We start from the raw sequence: 21,492 nt of genomic DNA on the forward strand, positions 1-21,492 counted from the left end.
ATGTGACTCCAAACACCATCTTGCTACCTGTAATTTTCCACTAACTGTGCTGAGGGCATTGTTTGAAACGATGGATTTCCCTCCACATGGCAGAAGCTATAAAAGATGCTGGAAACATCTCAATTTTTCCTCTTTCCTGGTCAAACCTCTGGGCTATGAACTTACGCTAATGGGAGCATTCTAACCAAGGGACTGAAGACTTTCCAATGATTTGGAAGCAATGAGAGACTTGACTTAAACCAGCAGTTTATTCCATCACTGCTACAAGCCTGAACCAAGAACTTTGCAGTTATTATATGTATTTGATTCTTTTAACCAATTTTAATTCTTTTCTATCAGTAAACCTTTAGATTTTCAGATACTAAAGGATTGGCAACAGCATTATTACTGGGTCAGATCTGAGTTATATATTGACCTGGGTGTGTGACTGGTCCTTTTGACTCAGAAGAACCTTTCTTTTGATGAAATTGGTTTTAAAGAACCCCTCATCTTTAAGTCTAGTGGTTTTGGTGGTGATAAAAGGACTGGAATATCTAAGAAAACTGCTTTTCTGACTTCTTGTTAGTCAGTGTGGAGAAACAGAAGTTTACTTTTGTTGCTGGTTTGGTATATTTTATAGGAGAATCTACATCAGTTTTGGAGTAGCTGCCCTTTCTCTCAGCAGTTTGTCCTGAATTTGGTATTCTCAGTTGTGACCCACAAAGGCACGGTTACAATGGGATAGGTAATCTCCTCATCAATTGTGGCATTCTGTGACAGCATATTACCTTGGTAGCAAAACTTCTCCATGAACTTGAGAGGAGCTTTGTTGATCTTAAGGTAGGTATGAGCATCCCCTTGGCACAGGTTGGTACAGTACTTCAGTTTCTTTTTAGGCTGATTGTGAAACTGAAATGATCGATTACACAAGCAAAGTGATCGGTTATAACTTGAATGTCATCAGTTTAGTGAGCAAGCAATGCACAGTCATCAGCAAATAAAAGCTCCTTAATTAGTAAATATTCCATTGTCGTGCGAGCACAGAAGCGTTGCAGATTTGAATAGCTTCCCATCAGTGTGGAACTGGATAAATACTGTCAATGTGATGAAATACATCTATAGGCATTGTGAAAAAAAGGGTTGGAAAGGGGTGTGGAACTCGCATGCAACCTTGTTTGAGGTCATTGGGCACTAAGAAGGGGTTTGATATCTCACCATTTTCCATATCTCCAGCCATCGTCTCATCATGGAAGGACTGAATGAAAGAAATAAACTTTGCAAGACCTCCAAAGATGAACAGAAGTTTTCAGAGTCTCTCAAAACTTAGAGTCAAAAGCTTTAGTTTAGTCAATGAACACCATATAAAGGCCACGGTTCTGCTCCCAGCATTTTTCCTGAAGCCGAGGGGCTGTGAAGATCACGTCTATGGTGCTCCTTCCAGACTGAAATCCACATTGAGAATGTGGGAGGACGGTTTCCACAAGATAGGTGTTAAGTCTATCCAAAATGACCTGTGCAAGAATTTTCCCAGCAACAGAGAGTTGTCCTAGCGTCTTATCTTTTATAGAGCAGTGGTTCTCAGCCCACGGGCCACTTGTGGCCCAATCAGCACACAGCTGTGGCCCATGTGACATCCTCAGGGCCATACAGGTAGTATATATATTGTGTGGATGAGGTCCATACAACACAGAGAGCTGCATATGTGGCCTACAATGGTAAATAGATTGAGAACCAAAATGGATAAAAATCAATGATTTTTTAAAGTTTTTTTAAAAAAATTTAAATTGCTTTTTTCCCTCAAAGCATTTTATCAAAAAAAAAATCCGATTAAAGATAGATATACATTATAGCTCAAAGATATCTCATCATGGAATAGGGATTATAAATTCTAATTCTATAGTATGAGACAATATATTCATGTAGTGTTTAAGTTTTGTAAATGAGTTCCAATAGTTCATGGATTAGGGACCCAATCTTATGGGATTCCAGGGACTTCTGTATAGATTTAGGTTAATCTTTCTATCAGTGCTCAGTCTAGAACAGGGGTGGGCAAACATTTTGGCCCGAGGTCCACATCTGGGTATGGAAATTGTATGGCGGGCCATGAACCCTCATGAAATTAGGGGTTGGGGTGCAGGATGGGGTGAGGGCCCAAATTAGGGGCTGGGGGTGCAGGCTTTAGGGGGGGCTGGGGATGAGGCGTTGGGGGTGAAGGAGGGTGCTCTGGGCTGGGATGGAGGGGTTGGGGTGCGGGAGGCGGTCAGGGGTGTAGGCTCCACGAGGTGCTTACCTCAAGCAGCTCCCAGAAGCCGCAACATGTCCCTTCTCCAGCTCCTATGCGGAGGCGTGGCCAGGCAGCTCTGCACACTTCCCCATCCACAGGCACCACCCTGTAGCTCTCATTGGGAGAACATGGAGAAGTCTTCCTGGCTAATGGAAGCTTTGGGGGCAGCGCCTGGGGCGGGGGCAGCATGCAGAGCCCCCTGGCTGCCCCTACGTGTAGGAGCCAGAGGGGGGACATGCTGCTGCTGCTTCTAGGAGTCACACGGAGTGGGGCAAGCCCCACACCCCACTCCCTGGCGGGAGCTCAAGGGCCAGATTAAAACATCTGGAGGGACAGATGCGACCCCTAGGCCATAGTTTGCTCACCCCTGGTCTAGAAGATATCAGTGATGCGGTCATAAACATACAGCTACAGGTAGCATAAAATTCCTCCTTTACCTGTAAAGGGTTAAGAAGATCAGATAACCTGGTTGGCACCTGACCAAAAGGACCAATAAGGGGAGAAGATACTTTTAAATCTGTGGGGAAAGGTTTTTGTTTTGGACTTTGGGGTGCTCTTTGGAGACAGAGAGAGACGAAGCAAGTAATCCAGCTCCTACTGAATGATATATCTAAACCTACAGAAATAGTAAGTAATAGCAATGAAATGCATTAGAGTATCTCTTGTTTTAGCTTGTGAATTTTCTCTGTACTAAGAGGGAGCTTTATCCCTGTTTTTTGTAGCTTTGAAGTTTTGCCTAGAGGGGAATCCTCTGTGTTTTAAATATTACCCTGTAAAATTACCTTCCATCCTGATTTTACAGAGGTGCTTCTTTACTTTTTTTTCTTTATTATAAAGTTCTGTTTTTTTAAGAATCTGATTGTTTTTTAGGACACTAAAAACCAAGGGTGTGGTCTGTGCTCACCTGGTTTACCTATTTGGTTGGTAGATTACTCTCAAGCCTCCCCAGGAAAGGGGGTGAAGGGGCTTGGGAGGATATTTTAGGGGAACAGGAACTCCAAGTGGTCCTTTTCCTGAATCTTTGTCTAACTCACTTGGTGGTGGCAGCAGTACCCATCTAAGGACAAGGAAGGATTTGTGCCTTGGGGAAGTTTTTAACCTAAGCTGGTAGAAATAAGCTTAGGGGGTCTTTCATGCCTAAGCTGGTAGAAATAAGCTTAGGGGGTCATTCTCCCCACATCTGTACCGCAGAGTTCAGAATGAACCTTGACAGATGCTTAGTTTTACAGATCTCAAACTGGATTTGTGTCCCCAGAGATAACATGCTTGTTAACAGCAAAAATGTTTTAAAATTAATAAATAATATATAGAGATGAGAAATAGTTAAATAAAACTATTTAAATGTTTGTCTGGTGATCTCCTCCTCCTAATACAGCATAGCAAGAAAATCCTCCAAATATTAATGATAGTTCACAATGACTTCATAAATATCTGCTTCAATTACCTTTGGTAAATGAAATAACCAAACAATCATTCATTTTCTGATATAGCTGTAAAACTAATCTGAAAAGTTTTCAAAATAAGTCACTTTAAAAATGTATAGTGTGTACTTTCTAAAAATGAAACCTACATCTGAGTTGTGAAGAATATGTATTAAGGTTATACCAACCAACAAGAATGCACTTTTATGTAGAAGTCCATGATTAAATAGTCTTCCTGACTAGTGATTTAAATCAAATCCACCCTGTTGAGAACTAGTGTTATAGAGGTAGACAACGTTGGCATCCTTGAAACCGTCTGGCACTGACTTCTGCTCCCAGGTAATGCAGAAGAGCAATGTGAGGTGCCTTGTAGTATGGTAGCTACCCTGCTTATAGATCTCTGCTGGAATGCCATCCATTCCAGGTGTTTTTCCTTGTGACATCTGCTTGATTGCTGTTATGGTCTTATACAAGATAGTGGCTAATGCAAATTCTTTTAGTCAGTGTTCTTGAAGAGCATTAATTGCTTCCTCAGAAATATGGAAGGGTGATTAGGAAGCGAATTGAAATGTTCTGACCACCGGTTAAGTATATCCCTTTTGTCGATTGCTGTCCACTGTCATTGTGCATGGAGGGGTCAGCCGGTTGTACTTGAGGCCATACACAGCACAAAGTCCATCAAAAAACCTTGTACTTATAATGTGGATATCTTAAATGTACCAATGGGTTTTTTTTTGGTTTGTAGAGCAGTAGTGTAATATGGCCTCTTCAGATTTGGAAGATTTATGCTCTCACATCAACACGAAGATTTCAACTATCAAAAAGACTCTTCAGTTAAGAAACATGGGTAAGAGAGCTCAGTACGTGTTTTTATATTCCGGGGAGTGTATCTGGGTATGTGAATTATATTTAGTAAAGGATTTTCCATCAAGAATTGAAGATCTAAATGCTCATCTCAAGATGATATTTTACTATTATGTACAACTGTGGAATAATTTTTGTTGATGCAACAGGGTCACGATTCACCACCGCTGGCACCTCCTGCTGGTTGCTCTGGTAATTAGCTAGTCAGCTGAGCAGTGCCCTCTGTGCGTGGTGTCTCGCCCGTTGTCTGCTCTGCTGGTTTGGGACCCACGTTGCTTCCTGCTCAGCAGCATTCCCTTTAGGACACTGCCCTCCAGCAGTGCCCCGTACTCTGTTCTCACCCCCTTCTTGGGGGAGATAACGATAGTCCTTCATCTTGCACCTGCCTCAGTTGCCAACCACAACCCCAAAGTCTAGCCCCTCACCTCAGGGACAAGTTGCAATCTGTCTCAGCCACACTCCTCTGTGGCCAGGTGCAATGCAAGGAGGGGAAGGGGGGAATCCAGGCCCACCCGCTACTCTGGGTCCCGACCCAGGGACCCTCTAGCAGCAGCCTCTCTGCCCTCCTTCGCTCCCCTCTTGTCCGCCTATCTTCCCTGGGCCACTTCCCCGTTGGCCCTATGCACCTTCTCGACCCTCTTTAGCAGGGGTCGCAGCCTGGCAGGTAACTGGGCTGGAGCTCTCCTCCACTACACCCGAGCCTGCCCAGCAGTGCTCTGTCCAAGGTGCTATCTCCTTACCTCAGGGGCCAGTCCTCCTCCCTTGCTAGTCAGGGAGAGATTGCCCTCTCCTTTGCCAGACAGCCTTTATATAGGACCCAGCCTGGCCCTGATTGGCTGCCTCTCCCTTTGGCCTGATTGGCTCTCCACAGGCCCTAGCTGATTGGCTGCTGGTCTGCGCAGCCTCTGTGGCTTGTTCTAGCCCTTTTTCTCATGGAGTGGGGCAACGACCCCACTACACTGATCTTCTTGCCAAAGCTGTGTTCTCTTTTGGAAATGTACTGTGTAAATCTGAGGAAACCAACCAAGCTCCTACATGAGACCAAATTGCATGTTTCTCTGTGAAAAATGCAAGAATTTAGTGTTTGTGTAACATGCCAGTCTCCTTTACCTACCTGAAGGGGCTGGGGCTCTCTGAGTAGATGAGAGGAGCTTAATAGACACAGAAGATGACAAAATATGGAGGACAACCAGAAAAAGGCAGGGCAAGAGTGTGGAATCAAAGGAACAATAACAGGGAACTACAGGGGATACCAAACAGAACCTGGGCAAGTGAATGGATCTAGTCTGACAGCCTTTTAGACTGATGGTTTATCCACAGAACAGATACAGCATGGCCAGTGGCACAGTAAGCTTTCCCATACTGCCCCACCTAAAATGCATCTACTCTAACCCCCAGGAGATCACCTGTAGGCATAAAAGAGTAAGTAATTGTCTGTGCATGATAAGTCCTTGGCTTCTCTGTCAAACTTTGAACAGAAGGGGCAGTTCTATTGCTGTGGGTTTTTTTTAAAATGTTAATACTGCATATGGTTACAGAAAGCAAAAAAAAACCCCAGCATCCTTAAACAGTACAGGTATATGGATAGAAATCTGACCTCTCTCTGTCAAACTAGTTTTTCCACCATCCTAGATGTTGGAGGTGAGGTGAAATGTGGCCATAAAGTGATCGTTAGAAACTTTAGTGAAAGCAGTTTCAGTGAAGTGGAGACATCAGAAGCCAGAGGGGCAAGGATGGAGTTGGAGGAGAGGAATTCAAGGCAGTGGTTGTAGACAGTGCATTCACTGAGTTCAGAGATGAAGAGTAGAAGATAGTCTGGGCAACATCTGTAGAGGTATGAAGGATCCAGGATCCATTATCTTTTAGGAGGGGAAGACCTTAGCTTTCCTATAGTGTGAGGAGAAGGAACCTGTGGGAGTTAGAGGTTGAGAAAGGTCAGGGAGGGCTGGAGAGAGGGAAAAAGGGAAGTCTCACATAGAACTTTATTTTCTTTAGTGTGAGAAAGTGCAGTACTTTAATTCTTTAGTATCATAGAATTGGCCATGAGTCGAAGTTAAGCAGAATTCTTTCTGACTCCAAGCTGGAACAGAGAGGCCTTGAATATGTTCTTAAATAGGAGATGATAATGATTCTAGCCCTTTTCCTTTTATCTAGGGAAAATTTACCAAAATAAGTAGTTATATTTAGGAATATCAGCCATTTATTAATTGATAAATTTGTATCTCACTGTTTGGCTTTTTTCTTTATGTAAATAGTTACATTATAGATTGGGCTGGTAGTACTGCCTATTATTAAGTTTGCCCATCACTTCCCATAGTAAAACCCTGTTTTCAGTTGCTTATAACTCTGAGAAGCTTTAACTGTTTGGGCTGAAATTTTTCCTGTGGGGCGTCTGCCTCAAGCTGATATTTTTAGGACAATTTTCAGAGCAAAATATTTCAACTATATCTGAGAACAAGGCTAGGGGAAAATACATTGTTTTCCTCATGTTCAAACACTCTTTAGACCGACTTTTCTTTGAATAGCTCTAGTGCCCCCCTGTTCTGGAGCAGGAGGACAGCCTTTGTGGCAAGGATGTGTCTTTTGCCATCCCCATGAAAATATGCTCAAATTTGGACAAATTCTAAGCCTTCGATAAATTGCAGTTTGCCAGTAGTGGAAAGCAGAGAGGCAGATTGGATGAGGAGTCAGGAGAACTAACTGGACAAGGAGACTGGGGACAAGATTCCTGTACTACACAATCTGGATTCGTCCCCAGCGCGGATTCGTCCTGTGTGCTGAATGAGGCAGGGGTCCTGTGGAAAAAATGGTACTGTAGAATCTCAGAGTTACGAACACCAGAATTACGAATTGTCAGCCACAAACCTCATTTGGAACTGGAAGCACGCAATCAGGCAGCAGCAGGGACAAAAGCAAAAAACAAATACAATATTGTATTGTGTTAAATGTAAACTACTAAAAAAAAAAGACTTGACAAGGTAAGGAAACTTTCTGTGCTTGTTTCATTTAAATTAAGATGGTTAAAAGCAGCATTTTTTCTCTGCATAGTAAAGTTTCAAAACTGTATTAAGTCAATGTTCAGTTGTAAACTTTTGAAAGAACAACTATAATGTGTTTTTTTTTTTAGATTTACGAACATTTCAGAATTACAAACAACCTCCATTCCCAAGGTCTTCGTAACTCTGAGATTCTACTGTCTGATCATCTGATTATAGACTGGACCATAATGGATATGCCAAGGGGGCCAAATTCAGGTTGCTCAGGCAACCTTAATTCTGGCATTTCATAACTTTTGAGTGCTTGACTTTGCAACTTTAGTAGTGTTCTTTTAACACGGGTTTATGTGTGTGTGAGATATTGATTGATTGATTTTGCAGTGCGTTTTAATGTTTTGCTGAGATCTAACTCATTCTATTTCCAGCTCTCATCCCCCTTGCTAGGATGGCACTGAGCACTTTAGGCCACAGAATAATAACCCCTGTTCAAAGAGAACAGTGCTTTCCATTCTCTGCCAGAAGGTTGGGAACTATGATATGGAATTTCAGGGAGTAGGGAAGGAATGCAGAAAATTTTTGGAGATCGAGATGGGAGATGTGTATAGTGCGAACCAGACACTTGTGGGTTTTTTTGTTTTTGATTTTTTTTTTTAAATTTTACGTGCATGCTCTCTCTCTCTCTATCTGACAGGTCAGGAGCCATCCTTGAAATCTGTGCTCTGTAAAATAGGGCATGAGATGTTTCTCCTCAGTGGTCTCCTGAATAAAATGGAAATAGAAGTTGAGCATCAAGAAAAACTAAAGAATTCACTCAAGGTAATCTTATTTTGTTCTGCTTGTAGCATCCCAATATATAAATGGGAAGCTTTAAAGGAATCTTTCAGACCTGTCCAGAATGGTTCCTTTCTGGGTCGTTAGGTGGTATGTCTTTGAGTTATGAGAATGTTATAGCAAGTGAGTTGAGCAGAGAAGTATAATGCATTCATTGCAACAACAAAATATTGATCACTGTTGTTTTTGCATTTTGGGCCTGAGCCAACGGGCTTAGGCTCAGGCCTTTCTTCCCTCCTCAGACTGGAAATATTGCCTATGAAATAGACTCTTCTTTCTTCCTGGCACAGCTAGCCACATGCAGTCTTATTCTCCTGCAGAAGAAATCTGCACCTGAACTGAAATGTGTGTCCATAATTGTCCATGTTATCTGCTCAAACCGTTATTGAAGCCAGGATTTCTGAAGCCAACATGGCAAGTTGTGTGTTCATTTGTATGTCATTGCCCAGAATATTCTTTCATTTTACAACTATTTGCTAGCACTGTTATCTGGGCTCTGACAATGAAATGATTTGTATACACTTTGCCCTCAATTCATACATCAGTATTCACTTGTTTGTGACTCCTCCTGTGACCTTTTTAATGGGACCTTTTTTAGTTGCTCTTATTACATATCTCCTCTAATGAGCATAGTTCTAGTATGAAAATACTGTCACATTGTTTTCCTTAAATTTCAGTGATAGTCAAACTTAATTACAGGAGAATTACAAGGAAATGGTGAAAAAAGAAAAGGAGTACTTGTGGCACCTTAGAGACTAACAAATTTATTTGAGCATAAGCTTTTGTGAGCTACAGCTCACTTCATCGGATGCATCTGATTTCATGAGCTACAGCTCACGAAAGCTTATGCTCAAATAAATTTTTTAGTCTCTAAGGTGCCAAAAGTACTCCTTTTCTTTTTGCGGATACAGACTAACAAGGCTGCTACTCTGAAACCTGTCTTTATAAAAGGAAATGGTGAAATCATGTAAGGAAAAAAACTTTAGGATGTGAAGAGACAATGGCAGCCTGACACCAAATCAGAGCCAGATAGTAATGTAAAATATATCCATTGTGTAAAACTTCTGTACCTTTCTGTCATACTTCCCCATGCCCTGAGATTGGTTTAGTAAGTCTGGCAACCCTTGGGTATCCTGTCATGTCAATCAAGTGATTGAAACTGAAATCTTATTTACAAGAGAGTTGCTGGCAGTGTTGGTAGGAATATGATTCTCTAAAAGCAATTAGTTGCTGTGGAAATAATCATGTCACACAAAATTATAACTTCAGGTTGAGGGATAAAGAGCAGGAAGAGACAAAGCTTCAGAAACAAATCTCCTGTTTGCATAAAACTGTCCTTAGTAATAAAAAGTCAGGAACAACAATGAAATTATGACAAACGAGCAGAATTGATTCTAAATGTTCAGAGCTGTCTTTGGGTGTGACCTCACTAGTGCCCTCACCTCAGAAGTTTGGCTTCTTTTGCATGCTAATGAGATGTCCTTGGAACTCCTTCCTTGACTCTTAATTGCAGCCAGCTTTATTCTTCCTGTCTTCTCTCTCTGGCTAGTGGCAACTAGAGTTTTATTTGCTACAGCGGCCACCTTCTTTTTAGGTTTTTCCCCCCCACTGGATCACTCTCAGCTTCTCTGGCTCAAGTTATTTAGAATGAAAAGCAGTTAAATTTCTAGGCTCCACTGATTGCTTCTGGGGAGTTAGAGTGTGGGTCTATAGTGGAGAAACTGCAAAGTTCATTAATCACATTAAGGCATATTTGTAAGGGTCATTCTCGCATCATCTAGGTAGTAAACAGAACCATTTCCATTGCCCCATTTTTGGTAACTAAAAATACTGAAAGAGTCCAATATTCTTCTTTTCAGGAAATGCAGGAGTCTATTGAGAGGGACTATAATGAAGCACAGCACCTCCGTGAAAATATTCCTCCCCATCTGCCCAAAGCAATCCCAAAGTGGTGCGTATTACTCAAATAGGCAGATTTCCTGATGACACTGGCAGTGTAAAAATCTGTATATCTCTGCTCCTAGTACTAGATATTAACTGCAAATCTTTGCGATTCAGTCAAGTTCTATATATTAGTAGCATTCCTGTTAGATCTAGAGTGCTAATGCTTCTTACCACATACTGTATTTGTGCAGTGCTCAGAGCACCAGAGTTGTGGGAGTGGTCAAAGCAAAGGGCATGATGGAGGGAATGTTGCAAGAGGTGGAACAGTGTCCAAACAGTGGTGGGGAAGTCAGAGCAGTTGGGAATGGGGAATGTAGGGGATTGTTGTCGCAGTGCAAGGAAAAGTGGAGTTGTAAGGAAGGGGTCAGAGACCTTCCCTTCTAAAAATGTATGCACTGACTTGATTTAGGTTTTACCACTGTTCCTGCACCCTCTCCCCAATTCCTCAGCCCATGGTCCTATGCTGACATCTGTCTCTCCATGGAGAGGAAGTCTGAGAAGGGAGAACTGGGCTGTGAGGGGCAGGCATAGACACAGGAGACAGGATGATACAGGAAAAGTGGAGGTGTTCACATTCTGCTGAAAGGGTAATCATTAACAAGGAGCCAGAGGCAGTGGTGGGGAAGAGCTGGGCTATGGTACATGGAGATGCTGATAAATTTTTTTATTTTTTTTTTTAAACCAGGGAAATGAAATACCCCCAAAACTTTGTTACTGCAGAATTAAGGTTGCCCAGTACTGCCTCATGCCCTTTCAGAAAATGGAGAGTGGCTAAATTTAAACCTCTGAAAACCAGGAAATGAAGAGTTTAAGGTGTGCATCACCCCCATAATGCAACCTTAACTCTGTCCTTTTTAAGAGATGCCCCAACACACCAGTGGCACAAATACTAGCACTCTACCCTAACAGATGCTACAGAACATTTTGGGGACAGAGCGTATGAGCAGTGCCCTGCAAATCTGCGGATATCCACGGACCCCGTTTGTGGATAGCAGAGCAGATGTGGATACAAATTTTTTATCCGCATAAGGCTCTGCATATGAGCACTGTAGGACAAAGTCTAACATCTTCTCTTTGCTCAGGCAAAACTCAGGTTTAGGTCAGATGTAGTGAACAGGAGCTACCTACATACAACCCTTGAACCTGCTCCACACAAACTACCCCAGACTTGTTAAATGTTTCTACTCCTTCAGCCTTGCCCACCAGATTCCGTCTGAGACATTGCCTTCACTTACCTCTCATTAAGCTTCAAAGACCGCTATCATGTATGCCACCAGACTGCTGACAATCCCCATGACAAGAACATACTCTGTGTCAGTTGAAGTGCACAAATCTACAAAATCCAGCACTGAAATGGGGCATACTTGATTCCGTAAGTTGCACTTGCATATCTCATCATATCACGGTCACAGCTCTGCAAAGCTGCTCCAGTCAATCACTCCACCACTCAATGAAGTTACACCCAATGAAGCTGGAGTCCATGCAGACAAATGTTGCAGTTCAAATCTGATGAACACAGTGCAAAATTGGCATGTTCTTTTAGTCCATCATGTCTACTTATTAAGTTGTTATAGATTTTTATGGCCAGAAGGCACCATTAGATCACCTGTCTGACCTTTGATATAACACAGTCCATAGAATTTCATCCAATTACTCCTGTATTGAGTCTGTGTTTGATTAAAGCATATCTTCCAGAAAAGCATCCAGACTTGATTTGAAGACCTCAAGAGGTGGTGAATCCATCAGTTCACTTGGTAGTTTAACCTTTGCACCATCCTTAGTGAACCATTCCCAGTGGCTATTGCCAGCTTCATGAGATTGTGTTGCCTTAACTTTGTGTTTCCTGGTTTCCAGAGGTTTAAGTTTAGCCATTGTCTAAATTCTGGAAGGGCAAAAGGTAGAACTGGGCAAACTTAACCCTGTGTAAACAAAGTTTTTGAGAATTTAATTGCTAATTCAGCAGGTGACACTAATCCTCTTCAGTCAATCTGAACTAATACTCCAACAGGTTATCTTCGTGGTGGGGCATTGCACTGGTGGAGGTGCCTTCTTTTAAATGAGACATCAAACCCAGATCATCAGCTGCATTGATATTACACTCCTTTGCTACCGTCAGGACATAATTATAGAGTGCTGTGGCTTGCCCACTGTCTCATACTGTTAGCCACTGGGACCAAAATTGCAAGTCAGTCTTTCATTATGTAACACTTCAACTTTATTTTAATGATTTTTTTTTTACGTTTACGTGGCAACTTTCATTCCACAGAATACCATAGCACGTAGCAAACAATACATAAATCGCATTCTCTTCATATTGCTGCCCGGAATGTGTAGAACAGAGGCAGCCAAGTGACTGGCATGCAGTACAACTCTGGGGAGAAGGGAAACAGATTTTACCTAAGGATATTGATCTGAGGAGCTTGGTGGGGCAGATTTTTTAAAAGGTACCATGGGTTTGGTAAAGTTCACCCAGAGAAACTGTGGCTTTTCCGATCCCATCCAGGAGAACTACGCAGTACGCTGCATGAGGTTCAGTTTATTTGCATCACAGGATAAACGGGTGATTCAGTCTTACCAAGTTTTGAACCTGTGTTTCAAAGGGGTCTGATGACGAGACCAATAAGTGCATAACCTGGCTCGTGTTTTTGAGCCACAAGCAAATGGTGAAAAGTAAGGCCTCTCACGTTCTGTGGAATACAGTGGTATGTTGAACTTGTAACTGAGCCTGGTAACAGCCTCTCTCTAACTGAAAAATGAAGAGGTATAATGAACAGTCAATTAAAGTACATATTATTGCAAACGCAGTAATTTTGTCCTATCAATCAGTGGGAGAAAAGGAATTGTAGATTTGTGTGAGTAGAGATCTTGTAACTTGTTGGTATGTTCATAACTACTGATTATCAGCTATTTTTATACTTAATTTTCATTCATTTTACAGCACTGTGGGACTAACTGTGAAGTCAGAAGAACAAAGTAAAGTTGCAGAACCTGAATGTGTAAAGAAACCTGCGAAAGAGCCAAAATTTATTAAAGAAGCCCCTTTAATAACGGCACAGGAATTTGAAGGTGTTCCTGCGTAAGTAAGCAAGAGTTTTCCTAGATGATGCCAGATACAAATGGGAGCCAAATTTAGGTTTTGGAAAAATTAGCTTTTACAAAACCAATGAGTGACTGGAATGCTTTATGAAATGTTTAAGATTCCAGTGGAAATGGTGTTTACCCCAATCACCACAATGCTGCAGTATTTGAGAATCATAAATGATATTGATTAGTAAGTAGAATTGGTCAAAACTTTTCATAGTTTCTTTGCTTAAAAAGGCTTTTTTCCAAAAATTAGATTTATAGTAATGTCAACACTATTTCATAAAAAATTCTATTTTTATGAAATATTCCGTCATACTTTTACTCTAAAATTGTATCAAAATTGTGTTTAAATTCATTATAGAAACTTTTTGGGCTTGTTTAGTCAGGCAGTTAGTGCACAGCAAGCTGGGATGTAAATCTATAGTGCATTAGCATGCCACGTATAAGCTGTCCATGTGAACCCGCTACCATGCACTAAAAGTTTCTTAGTGTGCTTTGATCCGCTCTGCTTTGAAACGGGAGTAGGTCAATGAGCACTAGGGGACTGTTAGTGCACAGTAGCAGGGTCCACTTGGACAGCTAGTATATGGCATGGTAATGCACTGTAGATTTACAACCCAGCTTGCTGTGCACTAACTGTTTGACTAGACAAGCCCCTTTGTTTCTTAAAAACCACTGTTTCAGTAAGAAAACTCAGTTCATATTTGAGTGTCTTCTGCATACTCCTACTTGTGGTTTCAAGGAGCTTGCACTGTGAGCTTTCAAAATCTTCTGGTGAGCAGCATCAATTGGGGCCACTCACTCCTCCTTACTCATCCTTTACAGATCGTTCCAAAGGTATAAAATGGGGAGTAGCTCCAAATGCCTTTCAGTTTCTTCTAGGCATTAACGGTGCAGTGAGTGTAGATCACACTAGGTATCCACAGCTCTTACATGGTGGTTTTTTCTTCAGTCCATTCGAGGCTATTTTTGTTTTACCGTTAGATTGTCAATTAATAAACTTTTCTAAATACAGAGAAAGATGCCCATACAGCATGGGAATAATCTGATGCTGTGAAAGCAGAAAGGTCACTTCACACCCCTGCTCTCCAGGGAAGCTCTTTAGACCTAGTCAAGTGAGTCTAGCACTGTAAATTCAGATTCTGCTTGGCATAAGTGGCAATGAAGTCCGTGCATCTGTCTTGGTTGAGTGTTCGGTTTGTGCTAGAAGGGCACTTCTTGACTCCAGAGAATCACTGGCCAAAGTGGTACTAGTGACCAGATCCATTTGGGTTGATGGGAGTCGAATATTGAGTCCTAGCACCAAGGACTCTGGAGAACAGCATGCTCAAAGTGATTCTGTGTCGACCTTGTGCTGTGCAGAGGTCCCTGGATCCATCTGGGTCAACTGAATTTGGTAGCAAAGATGCAGCACTGTCATCTCTGGAGAACCAACTTTGTTTTGTGAGCAACATGAGCAGATGAAAGTTCCTGGATCTGCCAATTCAACCAAGACAAGTGCTGAGGGTCAGATCAGTCAAAGTGGCATTGAGGTCTCCAGATCCATCTGAGCTGACCAAGTCCAATGCTGAGGACTTGGCACCACTGACTGTGCTTAATATAAGCATCACTGCAGTTCCTGGATTCCTCTGTGTCAGGTAGGGTTCTGTACAGTCACCTTTTAAGAACCACCTGCTAAAGTGGTTCTATGGCGCTGATATAAGTAGTACCAAATGTTTTTGGTAAATAATTTTTAAATAATGATTAAGAAAATGAAAAATTTCAATTTAAAAGCTCCATGACAGTTTGGCAGAAAAGGGTCCATTTCAAACCATGCAAAACGGAAACAACTCTGAATTTTTTTGTGAAACAGTTTTTCTGATTTTCAATCCTTTTCCACTGGTAATTTATTATAAAATAAAAGGGCAACTGACTATTTGGGTTTTGTTGTCCCAGAGGAAAGAAGTAAAAAACCCCCCAGATAGAGAAATTAATTTGATGAAAATTCAGTTATGATAACCTATAGTGTTTTAATACGCATGTAGAAGCTTTTCTGTAGTAGTACGATTTTTTTTTTAACATGACTCTCACTATTAATCCTTTCGTTGGCAAACTAAAATTGCTTTTGGTCATGAGGCTCGGTTCCAGTAACTGCAAAGCTTCCCTGAGGCCACATGATTTTGCTAAAGCATTTTTCAAAATAACAGCTATGCATGGTGCTTTACTGTCATGGAGGGATACTGCTGGGGAGCTGCAGGGTTATTTTCACATCTGAACTCTGGAAGGTAGCCCAGACCAAATACTGAACAGTCTGTGGAAGGCTTTTTCCAGTCATCTGCATCCAAAAGACCTAGTGTCCTGAACTTGGAACCACTGTTCTTCTGTTAAGTGCAAGAAAGGCTATTCATACAGTGTTGTTGCTGAGATTTCCCCCCATTAACTGGCTGTGCAATAGCACCCTCTGGTGTTCTGAGAACCTGCTGCTGTTTTTCTTCAGATATTACTCTTGATTACCCATGTAGCTTCTGCTTAAGATGCATTGTTCTCTTGTTTCTGGTTTTTGGTCTTGGTAAAGAAATACCTGGTTACTAGACATGTGGCCTGAGCATAGGAATGGGAATCAGAACCTCCTAAGTTACAAGCCCATCTCTGACACGCACGCGCACACACACACTCTCTTTTGGTGGCTGAGGACAAAAGATCTAAAAGTAATGAGTCTGCAGAGAGAGAAAATATTGTGTTTGTGCCTTTTTCCCTCCCACTACATTGATGCATAAAGAAAGCCAGAAAGTTTATTCATTTGTTCGTATGTTTAAATTTCAGGTATGTTAAGTCTGGTGTTTCTGTCTTTTGCTGCAAGATTTTTGGGCAGCCTCAGATTTATGAGTTGTCTCAACCCTAAATTGAAGAAGCAGGGGTGCTAAATTATTCAGAAAGATCTTTTTCTAGACATTTACAAAAAAAGGCACAGACCCAATAATTTTCCTTGGCAGGTCACCACTAACCTTTGAAGTGGTGGTTTCCCTCCCCTATAAAATGGGGTTAATAAATCTGCATCTCATTGGGCAGGGTGAAGATGATTATAAAGTGTTTTGAAGATGGAAAGAGCTGAATAAATGCAGTTTCCATTCACCATTGGTCAGGGCGGAGTGTGTTTATGTATGTTTCTAAAGTACCGTATGCATTTACAGTCCAATACAAATGTTTGATAAAATAGAAATATTTTTATTGATAGGCTTGGTAGAATTCAATTTTTATCATCAATTTGATGGAAAATATCAATGTTTATTTTTAAACTTTTTTTTTTATTTTTATCAATTAAAATTTTCAGTTGTGCAAAATTATGGGTTGTAAGCATTTTTAATTTTTTTTTTTTGTTGATTTCCGTTATGGAGTGGGGCAGATAATTATTTAATGACTAGACACTGAGATTCAAAAACTTAAAGCTTATAACAATTAACAGAATTTCAACATCACATCAAAATATATAAAGTAAATATCTTTAAATCAAACTGTAGTAAAGTTCTCAAGCAGCATTTTTCTTTCTTTGCTTGTCTGTAAATTTCGATTATTATTGATGGAAATATGTTTAAGTCAGTTTGTGTGTGTGTGGTGAAATCGATTTTTACTGACATTTACCAATACAAATCTAAACCTTCCAAGCCTATTTATATAGCACAACAGATGACAGTTCATGGGGCGGGGGTAATTTGGGTCACTGTGAACAATTTCTATTAATACAAAAACATTCTTCTCTGTTTGATAGTTTTATAATGTGTAGCTGGGGAAACCATCAAACTCACTATTTCACTTGGTACCTAATAATTGGGACTGGAATCTCAGATGAGAGCTATATACACTGAGCACTCTGCTTCCCGCATGACTTTAAAAACACATGATCACCTTTGAATTGGAGGTTCCTAGTTTGTCTTAACACTTTGCAATATCAACGTGCATATCAGGCTTTCCTGTGTCCAGCCCTATTGTGCTCAAAGAGTACTTCAAAGGGTCATAGACCAAATTAAATGTCTGGGATGAATTTAAGTAGTTACGTCTGCCATTGTGGTGATGGTAAGAAATTTATAGAAGCTAATCTGATATTGCAGCTTTAAAGAATTTTAATGAATAACTTCTCTGTTAAACAGTAGTAGATATCACAGTGATTCAGGGTTCAAAGTCACATCACGTCTTTCACTTGGGATAAAGTTTCCATCATCTCTATAGAAAATTAGTGATCTGGAAAGAATACAATGGTGTTATGGTAATGATACAGTAGTTATGGCTGAGATGGTATTTTCATTTCAAATGTGTATTTGATTGTAACTTTCTCAGACTATTAAATTCTTGGTCTGAAATGTATTCTGCTTGGCCCCAGCTCAGAGGGGTGCATATGTGGATATGTGTTTATTGGTGGTAGATGTGTTAGGATGAGACACTTAAATGTAGGTATGTGTTTCATTTCCAGATAAAAGTACACAGTGACCTCTCTATAAAGAATACTTTTGGGTGGGGGGGGGGGTTGAGAGGGGGCAGGGATTGGACAAAGAGGAGGCATGACTTTAATGCTGTATAACCCAGTGTCAATATCTATTGTAGCTAAACCAGACCATTCATTTATCAGTGAGAGGACATGTTTCTGACTGTTGTGTAGTGGCCAGGAATGACCACATGACACACATAAGAATACCAACCCCTTGAATAAGGAATCTTTAACTGTGCCAGAGGTTTGCGAGCACCAGGACTCCAAGAGACCAGCTCTGTAGAATTGTACAGCTGTCTTGGAGTTTAGTATGACTGTTGCCATACTTATAAAATAAATTTTGTTGAAGAACAAAATATTTATTGAATCCTGCTGACAACAGCATACTTGCTATCACTTTACACTGCCCTGAAGCCCTATAGTCTCCTCTTCGTCTCCTTAGAGGAAGATAGGATGTTTCAAGGGTTATGTGCCGAGGTTATTTCATTCCTTCATATATGGTCATGTGAGGTCAGGGGGCACTGAGTGCTCAGTACATTTGAAATTAGGCCACTTATTCGGGTGCTCAATGCGGATGTAGGCTTAGCCCTTAGCATACAACATTGTTGTCAATTTACTTTAATACACACACACACACACACACACACACGATTCAGGATATTCAAATGTAAGGGAGGCTTAACCAGCCTTTGCTCTTCTTCTCTGTGTGGGCATTACAGCATGCATTCATTACAAGATCACACAACATGGGAAGTAAATAATAAAATACTGTGAAACCTGTCTGAAACAACTACTCAGATGATTGCCTGTTGTAGACGGGCCTTGGTACAAGTTTTGTAATGGAAAGAAGCTGACCTTTTACTTCTCCAGCAAGACAGCATAACTAAATAGAATGTTTGTACTGTTGTGTTGAAATTGCACATTTTCTGTACAGCCTTAAACAAACAAGCAAAATTCTGCATATGTTGTGGGATCATGGAATGAAAGATCCAGTTGCACCTACAGGGGGCAGACTTCAGGTTTGATTCCTCTGCCATTAAAATTTCAACCTTTATATTGCAATTAATGTAAAACAAATACATGTCTGTATACTGCTTTCCTCTAAAGCTGTTTGACTGTTTTTAATTTAGTCCTCTGCCTCTCAGAAGAAAACCATCATTATTAAAAAACATGTGACAGACACCTTGGCCAGAATGACATTTAAACTGAACTCTCAAATTGTTACAGTGAAATTCTGTGAATTAATTTTGGGACACTGTATATCCCAACTATAGGTTTTGAAATATATTCTAATACGTAAATTAAAGTCCAAATGCTTTCTTGCACTGAGATACCCTCAGCAGAGAAGTGAGGAGATGTGGCATATTTACACAAACACTTAGTTTGGAGCAAGCTGGGGTGAAAATCTACCTTGCATTAGTGTGCCGTGCTCCATGTGTCTGTGTGGGCCCTGCTGCTGCACACTAAAAGTTCCCTAGTGTGCTCTGATCTACTTTCATTTCAAAGCAGGGTAGATCAAACCACACTAGCAAACTTTCGATGCACATTAGCAGGGCCCATACAGACACTTCAGGCTTGTCTATACTGCCCTGAAGTTCAGACTATGGGGCTGTGAATAAATGTAGCTCTGCTCTGTGCACACTGCAGATGCAAACTAAAAGTTCCTAGTTCATGTTAACATAGTTCTTGTCAAACTGGTCTACATTAATGTGAACTAGAAACCCTTTAGTTTGCTTCCACAGCATCCACATAGGGGAGTTATAGTGCAGCACTGTTCACGTTGCTATTCCTATCCTCTTGGTCCGAACTGAGGGCCAGTGTGGACATAGCCCTAGTGTTTCTGTAGTGCAAGGTAGGTTTACACCTATGGTTGCCGCAAACTAAGTGTTCCTATAGACTAGCAATCAGAGGGCTAGTTAGAGGCCCCTGATTCTCTGAGCCAATCTGCCCCAGTTCCATTGTACAATAGAGTAGCTTAGTATCTGCTCTAATATACACCAACTGGAATGGACCCCAGAGATTATGCCAGTAGAGGATTGCTGGTTCTGTGACAGCTGAGAGCTCCTGCAGGCTGTGGGAATTATCAGCTAACAAGATCCAGCTGCTTTTCCAGCTCTGTTATGTGTTGTTATGCAGGAGATATTTTTAGGGCACTAATTGTCATAGTATAATCTGCACCGCCTTGATATTTTAAAGCAGCAGATATCGAAGATATGGGATGTATTTGGGCACAGATTTAAAAGTATCTGGATCATTTAGAATATCTTACTTCAATGAGAAATGTACATGTAAAGTTAAAACTTCTGGAATAAACTTCAAAGCTAGGTCAGTGAAAGTGAAATGTAAAATGTTTTTCAGTGAAAGTAAAATGTCTCAGTGTACTTTAAATTCAAGACAGATTTAAGTGGTTCCTTGACTTTTCTCAAGCTTCTTAGGGGTTGTGACATTTTTAGGCTCTTGGTATACGTTGTAAGTCCCCATTTTCAGAGCTTGGTAACTGAAGAAAAAATATTTTCCGCTCTCAAACTTTGTTTTTGGTGACTTGCTGTTGGAAGAATTTGTTCCTCTGATATAAATGGTAGATTAATTGCTTTCTTTGAGGAAAGTAGTGTTGTGGGGTTTTTTTACTGTTCATGATAAATTGTGGATTAAAAGAAAAATGCAATTGTAATAAATAAATGGCTTTTTTTGTTTTTAAATTAGACTGTTATGCCTGATGCTTGTCTGATGTTAAAAGAGAACTAATTAGGCATAATATAATACTGTATACATAACCACTTTTGTTGGATTCTCGTAGCTTTGAGGTTTAACTTTATTAAAGTCAATGGAAGAATTTCAATTAATCTGATCTTAAAAATATAATAGTTACCTTGATTCAGTTAGGTTTCTGCTGTGTCTGGATTTTAGCAATGGTCAGATGGGAACATAAGAGGATTAGGGGATAGCTTGTTCCTACCTACAGTTGGAAGGATCAGGCAGAGAAAAACTCTGCAGAGTTAGTCTTGTAATTTGAGAAATTCTCCCTCACAGGTAAAGAAAAAAGCAAATAGGATGTATAGTAATAAAGATACAGTCAATGAACATAAACAAGGTATTGTTCACAATCACAAACTAGAAAAAGTCCATCTAAATATAGAGTACATAATCCTCCTACAACTGTGCTCTCTGTTATTTGCACACCTCCACACCAAATGTGGCTGAACTATATATACATACACACCAGTGAAATGCAAAGTGTTGTGGTATGTTTTTCAATGAAAAATAATTGTATGAATGTAAAATAAGTAGTTTTAGTTATACAACTTGTGTATGATTTTTATAGAGCACAATTTATCTTTACTTACGTATTTCCTTATTTATTCGCATAGTATCTCCTCACCATAGGCTTGTGGTTTGCTTCTGGTTTTTGTTTTTGTATAAACACAATGCCATTGATTGGTACATAACTGGCTACAAGTAATTTAGGGACAAGTTAATTTGGAATCAGAATATCTGTCCTGATTCTGGAAACCTGGCACCTAATATAGATCAGTCCCATGAACAAAATAATTCTGACTTGTTTTCTGCTCTCTTTAATGTTGGCTGTCACTTACTTTTCAGGTGTGACATATAGTAATACTGTTTCACGCT

At 40.5% G+C, this 21,492-nt stretch overlaps 1 protein-coding gene across 4 annotated transcripts in view; it reads left to right on the plus strand.

The window, feature by feature from the left end:
• SKA1 (spindle and kinetochore associated complex subunit 1) overlaps window positions 1–21,492 on the plus strand; it is a 44,468-nt gene that overhangs the window by 11,332 nt on the left and 11,644 nt on the right. For 2 of the 4 annotated variants that reach the window (XM_077816672.1, XM_077816675.1), the window contains exons 2-5: window positions 4,430–4,531; window positions 8,236–8,360; window positions 10,235–10,326; window positions 13,258–13,395. In XM_077816672.1, the coding sequence (XP_077672798.1) occupies window positions 4,444–4,531; window positions 8,236–8,360; window positions 10,235–10,326; window positions 13,258–13,395 (443 nt within the window). In that variant the 5' untranslated portion in view covers window positions 4,430–4,443. Of the gene's footprint in view, window positions 1–4,429; window positions 4,532–7,720; window positions 7,803–8,235; window positions 8,361–10,234; window positions 10,327–13,257; window positions 13,396–21,492 lie in introns of those variants that run through there. The other 2 variants (XM_077816673.1, XM_077816674.1) reach the window with 2 other exon arrangements.

Source organism: Eretmochelys imbricata, chromosome 5 (assembly GCF_965152235.1).
Source record: "Eretmochelys imbricata isolate rEreImb1 chromosome 5, rEreImb1.hap1, whole genome shotgun sequence".
NCBI lineage: Eukaryota > Metazoa > Chordata > Testudines > Cheloniidae > Eretmochelys > Eretmochelys imbricata.